The 13,382-nt window shown below is 44.9% G+C and overlaps 1 protein-coding gene across 1 annotated transcript in view; it reads right to left on the reverse strand.

The window, feature by feature from the left end:
• Positions 1 to 4,866: 4,866 nt before the first annotated feature.
• The window catches only part of pde3b (phosphodiesterase 3B), a 154,172-nt gene continuing 145,656 nt past the window's right edge, over positions 4,867 to 13,382 (reverse strand). Inside the window, exons 15-16 of the mRNA XM_061963942.1 lie at positions 5,268 to 5,520; positions 4,867 to 5,200 (exon numbers count right to left, since the gene is read on the reverse strand). Of these exons, the coding sequence (XP_061819926.1) occupies positions 5,001 to 5,200; positions 5,268 to 5,520 (453 nt within the window). The 3' untranslated portion in view covers positions 4,867 to 5,000. The remainder of the gene's footprint in view (positions 5,201 to 5,267; positions 5,521 to 13,382) is intronic.

Raw genomic sequence — 13,382 nt, forward strand, 5'->3', positions numbered from 1 at the left:
TTTGGTTGTTCGTTCGTTAGCAACTTAACTCAAAATGGTATGGTCAGATTGTTATGAAACTTTCAGGAAATGTCAGAAATGGGACACGGAATACGTAATCCAGTTTTGGTGGTGATCGGGATCATTGTCTGGACTAAGGAATTTTTACAAGATTTTTACTATTGGGGGATATAGCCCGGTCGAGGTCTGCGCTCTACTCACGCTTTTCTGATTTGCTTATTTTAGTTAGTAGGGGTGTTTAAGAAAATAGATTCTCATGCTATTATTTCTGATTCTAAATAAATTCGAAACATTTCAAAATTCAATAAAAGTAATCTTTTTTTTTTTAAATATGTTGTTAGGCCATCTCCAAGCTTACTCACTGCGCACATAGGCCATACGCATACGCCAGCTTTTGTAACCTTTTTTGAAAATGTTCTTTTATCATTTTCATACCAAGTACGAAAGTCGGTTTGAATCGAGAATCACATTAAATCGAGAATTAAATTGTCACCCCAAGAATCGGAACTAAATTGTGAGATGTTGTAAGATTCTTACCTCTATTACATCGTAAAAAATCTAATATTAGTACATATTACTTAAAGGGGAATTGCACTTTTTTGGTGATTTTTACCTATCGTTCACAATTATGAGAGACATGACGATGGATGTTATTTTTTTTAATGCATTCTAAATATTAAATAAATGCGATCAAAAGTCTGCTTACAATGGAGCCTATGGGAGCCGCTGCCTATAAAGCCCTTAAAAAAACATCCAAACGCCTTTTTTATATACACATTATGTTAAGTATATATGTAACGAGCACATTTATAATAACATTTGATATTTATGTATTTTGATCATTTTAAGCATACGCATCACGTTTGCTTTTTTTTTTTTCATCATCACTTATTATTACTCACTGCTGACTTTATGAGAGACAACAAACATAATAAAACATCACTTACTGTACAAGGTCTGCTGTCATTAGGATGCCGACTGCTAGGATGTTAATATATTCCCATTTTGGTGAAGAATGTTTTATAATCTTTGCCAAGAAACGTGGTCGGGGCACGGTGGAGACCAAGCGTATTTTCGTGTCGTTTTCGCCATTTCTGGGTCCTAAATGACTGTCAAAGTGTACCAACTTGTCGGAATACGTCCTCAGCCATCTACTTTACAGGTGAGATGCATGATTTATGATCTACAATAAACTTCCAAGGAGAAGGGAAGCAGCAGACTACTTGATGACGTAAACATAGGCACACATGGTAGTGATCTTAGTGCCGCTATAAATACTTTGTCTGCGTTAGCGCTTATAATAACAATATCACTAATACTTGGTTAATATTTAAGTCACGAAATGTTAATGGAGTATTGTTGGTGCTTTTTGCATGGTTATTTATTGGGTTTTACAGGCAGAAAAAAGGGCCTCCCATCGGCTCCGCTGTAAGCAGACTTTTATTTACGCTTAATATTTAGAATGCATTAAAAAAAAAATCCGTCGTCTTGTCTTTCATAATGATTGTGAACGATAGGCAAAATTTCCCCCAAAAAGTGCAGTTCCCTTTAGAGATAAGCAACATGCACCAACATAGTAAGAAATCAAGATTTTTTTAATTTTTTTTTAAACCTTGATTTCATTCAATAAATCATGCTTAGATTTAATTTTTCTCCAAGGTGGATCAACAAATGAGTACAAAAAACCCCCTGAAACATGCCACATTACCACACCTGCAAATGAAAGTATGGTAGATTAAAAAAAAACAATAACAGGATTTTTAATGTGTGTAGAAAATGGATGCATTTGATTGAATATTTAAAAATATATATTTATGCACATACTCTTTTTTTGTACAGTGGCTGAACACTTGTCTGGTATTAAAATGAGAACTGCAAAAGTCAATTTGACTTTTTCCAGAGAGTATTATGAATTATAAAGTGATCATAAAGAGGCCACAACTGGGCCTTCCCTTTCATAAAATGGAATGCGGAGATAGATGGGTCCCTTCTTCACACTGGCCGCTATATAGAAAAGTAAGAGAGCTCTAAATGGAATGACAAACGTTACCTTATGGCTTGTTAGAGAAGTACAATGGCTGCAGTCTGCTGACTGCCAGATAAGTGAAGTCGTTAAAAAGGTTATCCTAACAGTGTATGAATGATAGCTAAGTTCCCCTCAAATCGCAGAGCACTTCAATTGCTTCAATTTGTAGTCCACTTGTTCACTGAGACAAGTCAACAAATGATGTCAGTCAGCCACATGTATGATTATTTTAAAGTCTATATCAATGACATAAAATTCTTGCAAAGCAATTATTCAGCTTTACATGAATCCTGAGTAACCTTTTAAAAAAAAAAAAAATTACAGGAAAAAATGACAGCATTCCTGATGTGAACTCAACACGACTGAAAGGACACGCGAGCATACACACAGATTGAGTACTAAAAGAATTACAAATGTGCTCTCTCTCTCTTTCTTCTGACCTATATTCTCTCCGTCGCATTCTTCTTCCACACAAATTGAAGCAAAGCAACCGAAAAAGTGGGTGGCACACATGAGTAAGAGCATCCAAAAGGATGCAAATATAATGCTAATCCTCAGTCAACATTTCAATAATGTCTATATGACTGAGTGAGATACAGTGTTTTGTGTCACCAGCAAGGAGAGGACTCAGTAAAGGTTCAGACAGGCACATCTGATATACATATATCTATATAGATATATACACTTGACAAAAAGAGCAATTACACTTTGGTTTCAGCACACAATTTTTTATGAGCTGAACTGAAGGATCTAAAACATTTTCCATGTACACAAGCATTTGCTGACCAAATATGTTGTATCGCCCTACTTCTTCGCTGAGATAATCCATCTCAATGTGCTGATTAGACAGCATGATTATTCATATATGAGACAAAACAAGCTGTGTAAATATCAATAGGTTGTCCATTATTTGAAAAGTACAGACATTTGTAAAATAATGCAAAACAAATGTATAAATAAATATTACAAATAGTGGGGCCTTTTATTGTGGACATCCTAGGTCACACCTGCACATTAATCTTGATATGCCACACCTGTGAGGTGAATGGCAAAGGTAAAGTGCTCATTTACACGCATTTGTTGCTGTTAATTAGCTCTGGACAGGACAGTGATAAATGATTTTCCACGAAGTAGGAATTTTCAATTATAAATCGAATATTTTCAGAGCTAGACGATAAAAAAAAAAAAACCTGCTTACAACCCCCCCAAATACATGTGTTCAACATAATGAGAGCCCTCTATACATTAAATAACACCCTTTAGTCCAGTGTTCCTTAACCATAGGGCTGGGGCCCATTGTTGGGCTGCAAGCATACCCTACAGGTCCGCCAAAAAGTATCTGTTTCTCAGCGGTGGTACGTACAGTCCACAGTGGCACTCACTTGTAATACACGTTTCACCACTTGTGGCAGTAATGACAATTTCAAACAAACAAGTCATAAAAGTTTCCTAAACTCAAAAATTATGACTAAAATGGTGAAGTTGTATTTTCATTTGCATTTACATTTTATTGGCAATTGAGTTAAGAAACATATTTAGTGTCAATTTAGTTTATTTACAAAATAATTGTATGAAAATAAAATGTTTGTCAGTTATTTGAGTCCCTTCGTATGCTGTATATTTGGCTATTACTGTTTTTTGTTAGCCTTGTGATTAACACATGCTTTTACATCATTTGACAAGCTTGTAATCAGCAAGTAGGTTGAAGATAATTATTGAATAACATTCAAATCAAGAATAAGACAACTAATTCAGTGTTAATATCTCAGTAGGTCCCCGAGGTCAAAAAGGTTAAGAGGCCCTGCTTTATTCATCCTTTACAGTCTTTTAATCCGATATAGTAATGTTGCCTGAGGCTGAGACGATCTGTGGCCAGAATACTGAACAACGTGTGCCGGTTGGTTTGGTCTCATCGAGGGGCCAATGCTACTGTAGTATTGATGTTTTTCACTCCTTCAGTCATTTAATACTTAAAATTATTAATCCATGGCAAAAATGTTGTTGAATATGCTTAAAAAACAAAATATTCTGCAATGTGGCGAAGCTGTAATAACTGAAGTGCAATGTGGCGAGGGACGATTGTGATCCATCCGTCCATCCATCAATTTTCTACCGTTTGTCTCTCTCGGAGTCGTGAGGGGTGCTTGAGCCTATCCCAGCTCCGCTCGGACGGAATGCGGGGTTCACCCGGGACTAGTCGCCACCTCATCGCAGGGCCAACACAGATAGACAACATTCACACATTAGGGCCAATTTAGTGTTGCCAATTTTGAGAGAAATAGGCCTTTTGTGTACATAGAAAAACTGCTTTTCATTTTTGAGTTCAGCTCATAAAAAATGAGAGCAAAAGCAGATGTGTTGATATTTTTGCTGTGTGTATATGTATATATATTTATTTCTATAATTCAAAAAAATAAACCCTAAGCTGAGGCTGAAAGAGTCTTAGCTTGGTCTTTCCACATCTGAACAGTTCACTTTGGTAAAGGGGGTCAATCCTTTTTGCTTGCTTGGTTCATCCTCAACCTCTCCTGCTTTGTTTTTGTTTAAATAGGACTTGTTTTGTACCGAAAGGGAGGTGTAAGCGCTTTGCATTCAAGGCACCCGAGGTCATTCCAACGCTCTTCTCCAACACCCTGGACCTCACTCTTGGTGCTTCTTCTTGGAGCTGCTCTGGGACTCTCCACAGGGTCAAAGTGCATAGGAGTTGGGCTCTCACTGTTGCAGTGAGGATCCGCTCACAGTGGTAAGGCCGTTTGTTTTGAGCATCCAAGTGTCTGCACAGTGTTCAAGGTGTGTAAAGGTTGTGTGAGGGGAGGATGTCTATTTAATGTCTGTGTGTGTGTGTGTGTGTGTGTGTGTGTGTGTGTGTGTGTGTGTGTGTGTGTGTGTGTGTGTGTGTGTGTACAAGGCTGTTGGGTAAAGAACGTCTTCTTCTCCACACGTGTTCATTCCTTGTGTCACGCTGCGACACACGTTACTCCCCTTCCTCCTCCTCCTGGATGACCTGAATGTCATCTGATGGTGAAATGGGAAGGCTGGCCGGCGAGCCGTCAGGCGGCTTGCCACCATCTCTGTCTTTATCTTCCTCTTCGATTTTCTTCTTCCACACTTTGTGGTTCTCGGTCAGGTGCTGCATGATGCTGCAAAATAACTGCCGGTGGCTCTTACTCCTTTCTGCAAGTCAAGAAATACAGATGAGTTGTTTAACTGTGACATAAACACAGTTTGACGGGAGACTCACTTGGCCGCAGATCTTCCTCCATCTCTTCATCCTCTTCCTCATCATCAGTGTCGGAGTCAACCCGCCCCTCGTCATCTTCATCCGATCCGTCTCCATGGACCCAGCGGCCAGGGAGTAAACCTGCGGCGTCGTAGGAGTTACAGAGTGGTCCAACTATGTGTGTGATGAAGGACTCCTGCAGCTTGGCCAACTGTGGGGAGGAGCGGTCCATGAAGGGGCTGATGGGTAATCCCAGCCTCCCTTCTTCATCGCCCTGCAAGTTCAAACAAAAAATGTACATCTTGATGGGATAGAAAGGGTTTTTTAATTTGACACCCCAAAAATGAGCTTGTACTTGAAATGTTGAACATTAATAACACACTTTGGACAAGGGGTCTGCAACCGATATCAAGAGACATTTGCTGCCTCTTGCCCTAAAGAAAAATAGTATAGAGCCTCAAAACGTAACACAGCCTATAAACTTCTAAAAGTTTAATTTATTTATTTATTTATTTTTTTCCATGTGAAATTTAACTATTTCCCTTTTGGCAAGTATTCAAAGTGACCTTACCAAAGGAGTTGCACACTTGAGAAGCTGAGCTGAACACAGGCTTCCAGTCTCTTTTACTTGCCATCCTTGCACCTCAGAACTCAGTCAGTGTACTTTAATGCCCTCACAGTAACTTTAAATATGCCTCAGCAGTCAACAATTGTCTATTGAAAATGCTTTTTCCAAAATCTAGCCCTAATGCTGGAATTTAGACCATTTAAAAGTGCTCGCAATTTTGTGTGTCAAGCTCTAAGAAGCGCACTTTTTACATAAACAGTGTAAACAGTGGATGTCAAAAACCATATACATACTCTTCACAGTGGAAGAAGAGGGCAAAAAAGGTTAAACTTATTAGCTTAGCTAAGTGAGTTATATTGCTCACAATACCCTCACATTTTGGCAGCAGAATCATGCATGGTTAGCATATTCACTGAAGAGCAAAATTAACAAGCTGACTTAGTTTATTTAAGATATGTCCCAAAGCCTGCTTTACCTTTTTCTTACAAAGCTGTCCTCCATAAAATGATAAGGGTATGCATTGGGCTGGACAAACTCGTAAGTTTGTCCCAATACAAAATAAGGGCTATTGAACTAGATTGTTTTGGGGGCCACATTTCCAGAATGCTAAGGGTCAGGGGGCTGGACTTCTCTCTTCACTATTAGTCCTATTTTGTATATTCAGGGATCCAAGTGAGGTAAAACAAAATAATATTAAAGGAACTGAGCCAGGGTTCAAGGGGGGATTTTGGAGGGTTGAAGATATTTTATTATTTCTTTGGAAGGCATTTCCTGCATACAAATTATGTAAAAATGCAAGAAAATGTACCACTGGTTTTGTCTATTACATTCTATAAACTGAAAGCCACAACTCTTTTTCATGACTGTACCAAAGCATCAATAGTTCATTGTTTTTGTTGAGAAAATATCTTTACAACACCATATCGGGGGCGGCATGGTGTAGTGGGTAGAGCGGCCGTGCCAGAAACCTGAGGGTTGCAGGTTTGCTTCACGCCTCTTGACATCCAAATCGCTGCCGTTGTGTCCTTGGGCAGGAAACTTCACCCTTGCCCCCAGTGCCGCTCACACTGGTGAATGAATGACAGGTGGTGGTCGGAGGGGCCTTAGGCGCAAACTGGCCGCCACGCTTCCATCAGTCTACCCCAGGGCAGCTGTGGCTATCCAAGTAGCTTACCACCACCAGATGTGAATGAATGGTGGGTTCTCATTTGTCTGTGAAGCGCTCTGAGTGTCTAGAAAAAGCGCTACATAGATATAATCCATTATTATTATTATTATCCATCCATCCATCCATTTTCTACGGCTTATTCCCTTCGGGGTCGCTGGGGGCGCTGGAGCCTATCTCAGCTACAATCGGGGTACACCCTGGACAAGTCGCCACCTCATCGCAGGGCCAACACAGATTATTATTATTATCATTATTATTATTATCCATTCCAAAAATATACGACAGCATCCATAGTTAATTTCATTTCTTCATTGTTTTTGTTGAGAAAATATCTTCAGCACATCAATACAAGCCATTAAATCCATAGTTTATGTCATTAGTTCAGTGTTTTGTTTGGCTTGAGAAAATCTATTCACTCCTCACTATAAGGCAATTCATGAACACATGAGATATGATGGCTATATTTGACAGAAGGCAAGATTTTCTTCAGCATCTTGTCACGACGACTAACGGAGTTCCTTCTGAAGACCAGCTACATTGACACCTCTGTTCAGAAGGGTGGAGTCCCTGGAGTGCCTGGAACACACTGGTGTCGTAACTCCTCAGAGAGGTACGTGAGAGGAAAGTGGACCTCACTGTGCTATGGCTTGATCTCGCCAACGCATATGGCTTGTTGAGCTTGCCCTCCACCGACATCAGGTTTCCAGCAAAGTTTCAGACCTGATTCTGGATTACTACAGTTACTTCAGGCTAAGATTCACCGCTGGATCAGGTACATCGGATTGGCATAGGCTTGAAAAAGGCATTATAACCGGCTGCACCATCTCAGTCATCCTTTTCGCCCTCGCCATGAACATGATAGTCATGTCAGCGGAGGTACAGTGCAGGGGCCCTTTGACAACATCAGGAGTACGCCAGCCACCAATCAAAGCCTTCATGGACGACCTGACTGTCACCACTACGTCCGTACCAGGCAGCAGGTGGATTCTCCAAGGCCTAGAGAAGCTCATCACCTGGGCTCGGATAAGTTTTAAACCAGCAAAATGAAGGTCTCTAGTGCTCAAGAGAGGGAATGTAGTGGACAGGTTCCGCTTCTCACTGGCTGGAGCCATCATCCCATCCATCAAAGAAAAGCCAGTCAAGAGCCTCGGGAAGTACTTTGACTGTAGCCTCAAAGACTCTGCCTCATCCAAAGTACTAAAAAAGAACTTGAGAACTGGCTCAGCCGGGTTGACAAGACTGGTCCTGCCAGGGAGGTTCAAGGCTTGGATTTACCAGCATTCCATCCTGCCTCAGATCCTGTGGCCTCTGCTAGTGTACACAGTACCGATAACAACATTCGAGGGCATTGAGATGAAGATCAGCAGCTACCTGCAAAGATGGCTCAGTCTACCATGCAGCCTAAGCAGCTCTGCTCTGTATGGAACCAGCAACATACTGCTTCTCCCAATCAGTGGTCTCACTGAAGAGTTCATGGTGTCCAGAACACGGGAAGCATTGCAATACAGAGAATCCAAAGAGCCAAAGGTGGCATCAGCTGGTATCCAGGTGCAAAGAGGCAGGAAATGGAATGCAAGCAAAGCCATAGATGTGGCTGAGTCATGGCTGAGGCAGAAGTCACTGGTGGGGTCCATAGCAACAGGGCGTGCAGGCATTGGCTACTTTCCGTCAACCAGAGTTGACAAGGTCCAGAGCAAGGAGCGTCATCATCTGATCCAGGAGGAAGTGCGAGCAGGTGTGGAGGAAGTACGAGCTAGCAGGATGGTGGGAATGAGGCAGCAAGGAGCTTGGACTGTGTATGATGTCCTCCCAAGCCCAGCAAACCTCCATGTCTGGGGTATAACGGAGACATCATCCTGCCCCTGCTGCTCAGAACGGGGCTCCCTGGTACACGTACTTAGCAGCTGACCAAAAGCTCTTAGAGACGGGCGCTATCGCTGGCGTCACGACCAGGTGCTTAGGGCAGTCGCTGACAGCATCGCCACCGCCATCAACACCAAGGCCCCCACAAGCCAAAGACCATCGCATTCCACAGAGCTGTAGAGAAGCCCAACATACCACCACGGACAAAGTCCTGCCTCCTCACCTCTGCAAACGACTGGCAACTGGAAGTGGACCTGGGCAGACAACTGAAGTTCCCTTCTAGGATTACATGAACCAGGCTCCGCCCAGATATGGTCATTGTCTCAGATTCCACCAAGCAGCTGATTATTCTGGAGCTAACTGTGCCATGGGAAGAACGCGTAGACGAGGCCAATGAGAGGAAGCGTGCCAAGTACCAGGAGCTGGAGGAAGAGTGTAGGAGGCAAGGATGGAAAACAATATGTGAGTCTCTGGAGGTGGGCTGTCGGGGATTCGCAGGGCGGTCACTCTGCAAAGTGCTCACCCGGCTAGAACTTGTCGGGGAGGCAAAACGGAAGGCTATCAGATCCACAACTGAAGCTGCAGAGAAATCCACAAGATGGCTTTGGATTAAGAGAGCAGAACTGTGGGCAAACGCTGCTGGGACACAGGCTGGGGATTGATCATCCATGGCCGGGTCGCCTGGGCTGAGACGGTCTGATGTTGAAAGACCCGAAGCCCCCAATGATCCCAGGAAACAACATCACTGATGATGTGTCCCAGCGCATCCACAGGATGTATCTTTCACCGATAAGAAATATTGTAATTGAAAAAAACGTTTGTTGAACTCGCTAAAGTCATGGATGTAAGATTGCATTCATGGTATCTGCTACAAGTTTGTTCGTTCATTTATAACATGAAGCTTTTTATTACATATAATCTTAATAAATTCATGATTATACTTTATAGTGCTTTTTAGGCAACTTGGGCCATGCGGCGCAAAATCTCGGACAAGGTAGTGGGTTTAGTATTTTAAATCATGATTAAAATCATTAAAACATTATCTACTGGTCCACAGAAGTATAGTATATTTGGATATGTGTTACAGCACTCGTGTTGCCACAACGATATATCCTGCGTTTCCCCATTTACTGACTACTTTCATCCTTTTTACCGCCTCACTTGATAACCTATACTAGAATGCGTTCCAAACTAAAAATGTTTTTAATCATTCAAAGCATTCACTCTTTGATTTTCATCGCTTACCATGCAGGATAGCTTAGCCTAGCTTTGCTAGCTCCAAAACCATCACCACTCTGGAGTCGGCATCATACTTGCCAACCCTCCCGAATTTCAGTGCCTCTCCCGAAAATCTCCCGGGACAACCATTCTCCCGATTTCCAGCCGGACTTAAGGCACGCCCCCTCCAGGTCCGTGCGGACCTGAGTGAGGACAGCCTGTCGTCACGTCTGCTTGGCCAACCAAAAAGTAACCACATAACACTATACCGTATAGTGTTCTGTGGTTACTTTTTGGTTGGCCAATGGTTTATGTTGTATTGCGCACCCTGACGGAAAGTGTGGGAGTCGGTTCTGAAGTATGAAGTAAAGAGACGTAACTTCATCACCTCGCCTGGTTATTGACACTTACCCAGAATATTACACTGCCCATACCTATGCTCCCTCAAAGGCTGTGCTACTGGCTGCAAAGCATTGCACATTCAAATACAACAATGAGTAGAGAGGAGAGGAGTGTTGTGTGTATATGTGTTAATAAATAAACACTGAAATTCAAGTATTTATTTTATTTATATGTATATATCCATCCATCCATCCATCTTCTTCCGCTTATCCGAGGTCGGGTCGCGGGGGCAGCAGCCTAAGCAGGGAAGCCCAGACTTCCCTCTCCCCAGCCACTTCGTCCAGCTCCTCCCGGGGGCTCCCGAGGCGTTCCCAGGCCAGCCGGGAGACATAGTCTTCCCAACGTGTCCTGGGTCTTCCTCGTGGCCTCCTACCGGTCGGACGTGCCCTAAACACCTCCTTAGGGAGGTGCTCGGGTGGCATCCTGACCAGATGCCCGAACCACCTCATCTGGCTCCTCTCGATGTGGAGGAGCAGCGGCTTTACTTTGAGCTCCCCCCGGATGACAGAGCTTCTCACCCTATCTCTAAGGGAGAGCCCCGCCACCCGGCGGAGGAAACTAATTTCGGCCGCTTGTACCCGTGATCTTGTCCTTTCGGTCATAACCCAAAGCTCATGACCATAGGTGAGGATGGGAACGTAGATCGACCGGTAAATTGAGAGCTTTGCCTTCCGGCTCAGCTCCTTCTTCACCACAACAGATCGATACAGCGTCCGCATTACTGAAGACGCCGCACCGATCCGCCTGTCGATCTCACCATCCACTCTTCCCTCACTCGTGAACAAGACTCCGAGGTACTTGAACTCCTCCACTTGGGGCAAGATCTCCTCCCCAACCCGGAGATGGCACTCCACCCTTTTCCGGGCGAGAACCATGGACTCGGACTTGGAGGTGCTGATTCTCATCCCAGTCGCTTCACACTCAGCTGCGAACCGATCCAGTGAGAGCTGAAGATCCTGGCCAGATGAAGCCATCAGGACCAAATCATCTGCGAAAAGCAGAGACCTAATCCTGCAGCCACCAAACCGGATCCCCTCAACGCCTTGACTGCGCCTAGAAATTCTGTCCATAAAAGTTATGAACAGAATCGGTGACAAAGGGCAGCCTTGGCGGAGTCCAACCCTCACCGGAAACGTGTCCGACTTACTGCCGGCAATGCGAACCAAGCTCTGACACTGATCATACAGGGAGCGGACCGCCACAATCAGACAGTACGAAACCCCATACTCTCTGAGCACTCCCCACAGGACTTCCCGAGGGACACGGTCGAATGCCTTCTCCAAGTCCACAAAAGCACATGTAGACTGGTTGGGCAAACTCCCATGCACCCTCAAGGACCCTGCCGAGAGTATAGAGCTGGTCCACAGTTCCACGACCAGGACGAAAACCACACTGTTCCTCCTGAATCCGAGGTTCGACTATCCGGCGTAGCCTCCTCTCCAGTACACCTGAATAGACCTTACCGGGAAGGCTGAGGAGTGTGATCCCACGATAGTTAGAACACACCCTCCGGTTCCCCTTTTTAAAGAGAGGAACCACCACCCCGGTCTGCCAATCCAGAGGTACTGCCCCCGATGTCCACGCGATGCTGCAGAGTCTTGTCAACCAAGACAGCCCTACAGCATCCAGAGCCTTAAGGAACTCCGGGCGGATCTCATCCACCCCCGGGGCCTTGCCACCGAGGAGCTTTTTAACTACCTCAGCAACCTCAGCCCCAGAAATAGGAGAGCCCACCACAGATTCCCCAGGCACTGCTTCCTCATAGGAAGACGTGTTGGTGGGATTGAGGAGGTCTTCGAAGTATTCCCTCCACCGATCCACAACTTCTGCAGTCGAGGTCAGCAGAACACCATCCGCACCATACACGGTGTTGGTAGTGCACTGCTTCCCCTTCCTGAGGCGGCAGATGGTGGTCCAGAATCGCTTCGAAGCCATCCGGAAGTCGTTTTCCATGGCTTCCCCGAACTCCTCCCATGTCCGAGTTTTTGCCTCCGCGACCGCTGAAGCCGCACACCGCTTGGCCTGTCGGTACCTGTCCGCTGCCTCAGGAGTCCCATGAGCCAAAAGAACCCGATAGGACTCCTTCTTCAGCTTGACGGCATCCCTCACCGCCGGTGTCCACCAACGGGTTCTAGGATTACCGCCACGACAGGCACCAACTACCTTGCGGCCACAGCTCCAATCAGCCGCCTCGACAATAGAGGTGCGGAACATGGTCCACTCGGACTCAATGTCCAGCACCTCCCTCGTGACATGTTCAAAGTTCTTCCGGAGGTGGGAATTGAAACTCTCTCTGACAGGAGACTCTGCCAGACGTTCCCAGCAAACCCTCACAATGCGTTTGGGCCTGCCAGGTCTGTCTGGCATCCTCCCCCACCATCGCAGCCAACTCACCACCAGGTGGTGATCGGTAGAAAGCTCCGCACCTCTCTTCACCCGAGTGTCCAAAACATGAGGCCGCAAATCCGATGACACAACTACAAAGTCGATCATAGAACTGCGGCCTAGGGTGTCCTGGTGCCAAGTGCACATATGGACACCCTTATGCTTGAACATGGTGTTCGTTATGGACAATCCGTGACGGGCACAAAAGTCCAATAACAAAACACCACTTGGGTTCAGATCCGGGCGGCCATTCTTCCCAATCACGCCTCTCCAGGTTTCACTGTCGTTGCCAATATGAGCGTTGAAGTCCCCCAGTAGAACGAGGGAATCACCCGGGGGAGCACTCTCAAGTACTCCCTCGAGTGAATCCAAAAAGGGTGGGTACTCTGAGCTGCTGTTTGGCGCGTAAGCGCAAACAACAGTCAGGACCCGTCCCCCCACCCGAAGGCGGAGGGAAGCTACCCTCTCGTCCACCGGGTTGAACTCCAACATGCAGGCTCTGAGCCGGGGGGCAACAAGAATTGCCACCCCA

The sequence above is a fragment of the Nerophis lumbriciformis genome, linkage group LG06 (genome assembly GCF_033978685.3).
Source record: "Nerophis lumbriciformis linkage group LG06, RoL_Nlum_v2.1, whole genome shotgun sequence".
Taxonomy (NCBI): Eukaryota; Metazoa; Chordata; class Actinopteri; order Syngnathiformes; family Syngnathidae; genus Nerophis; species Nerophis lumbriciformis.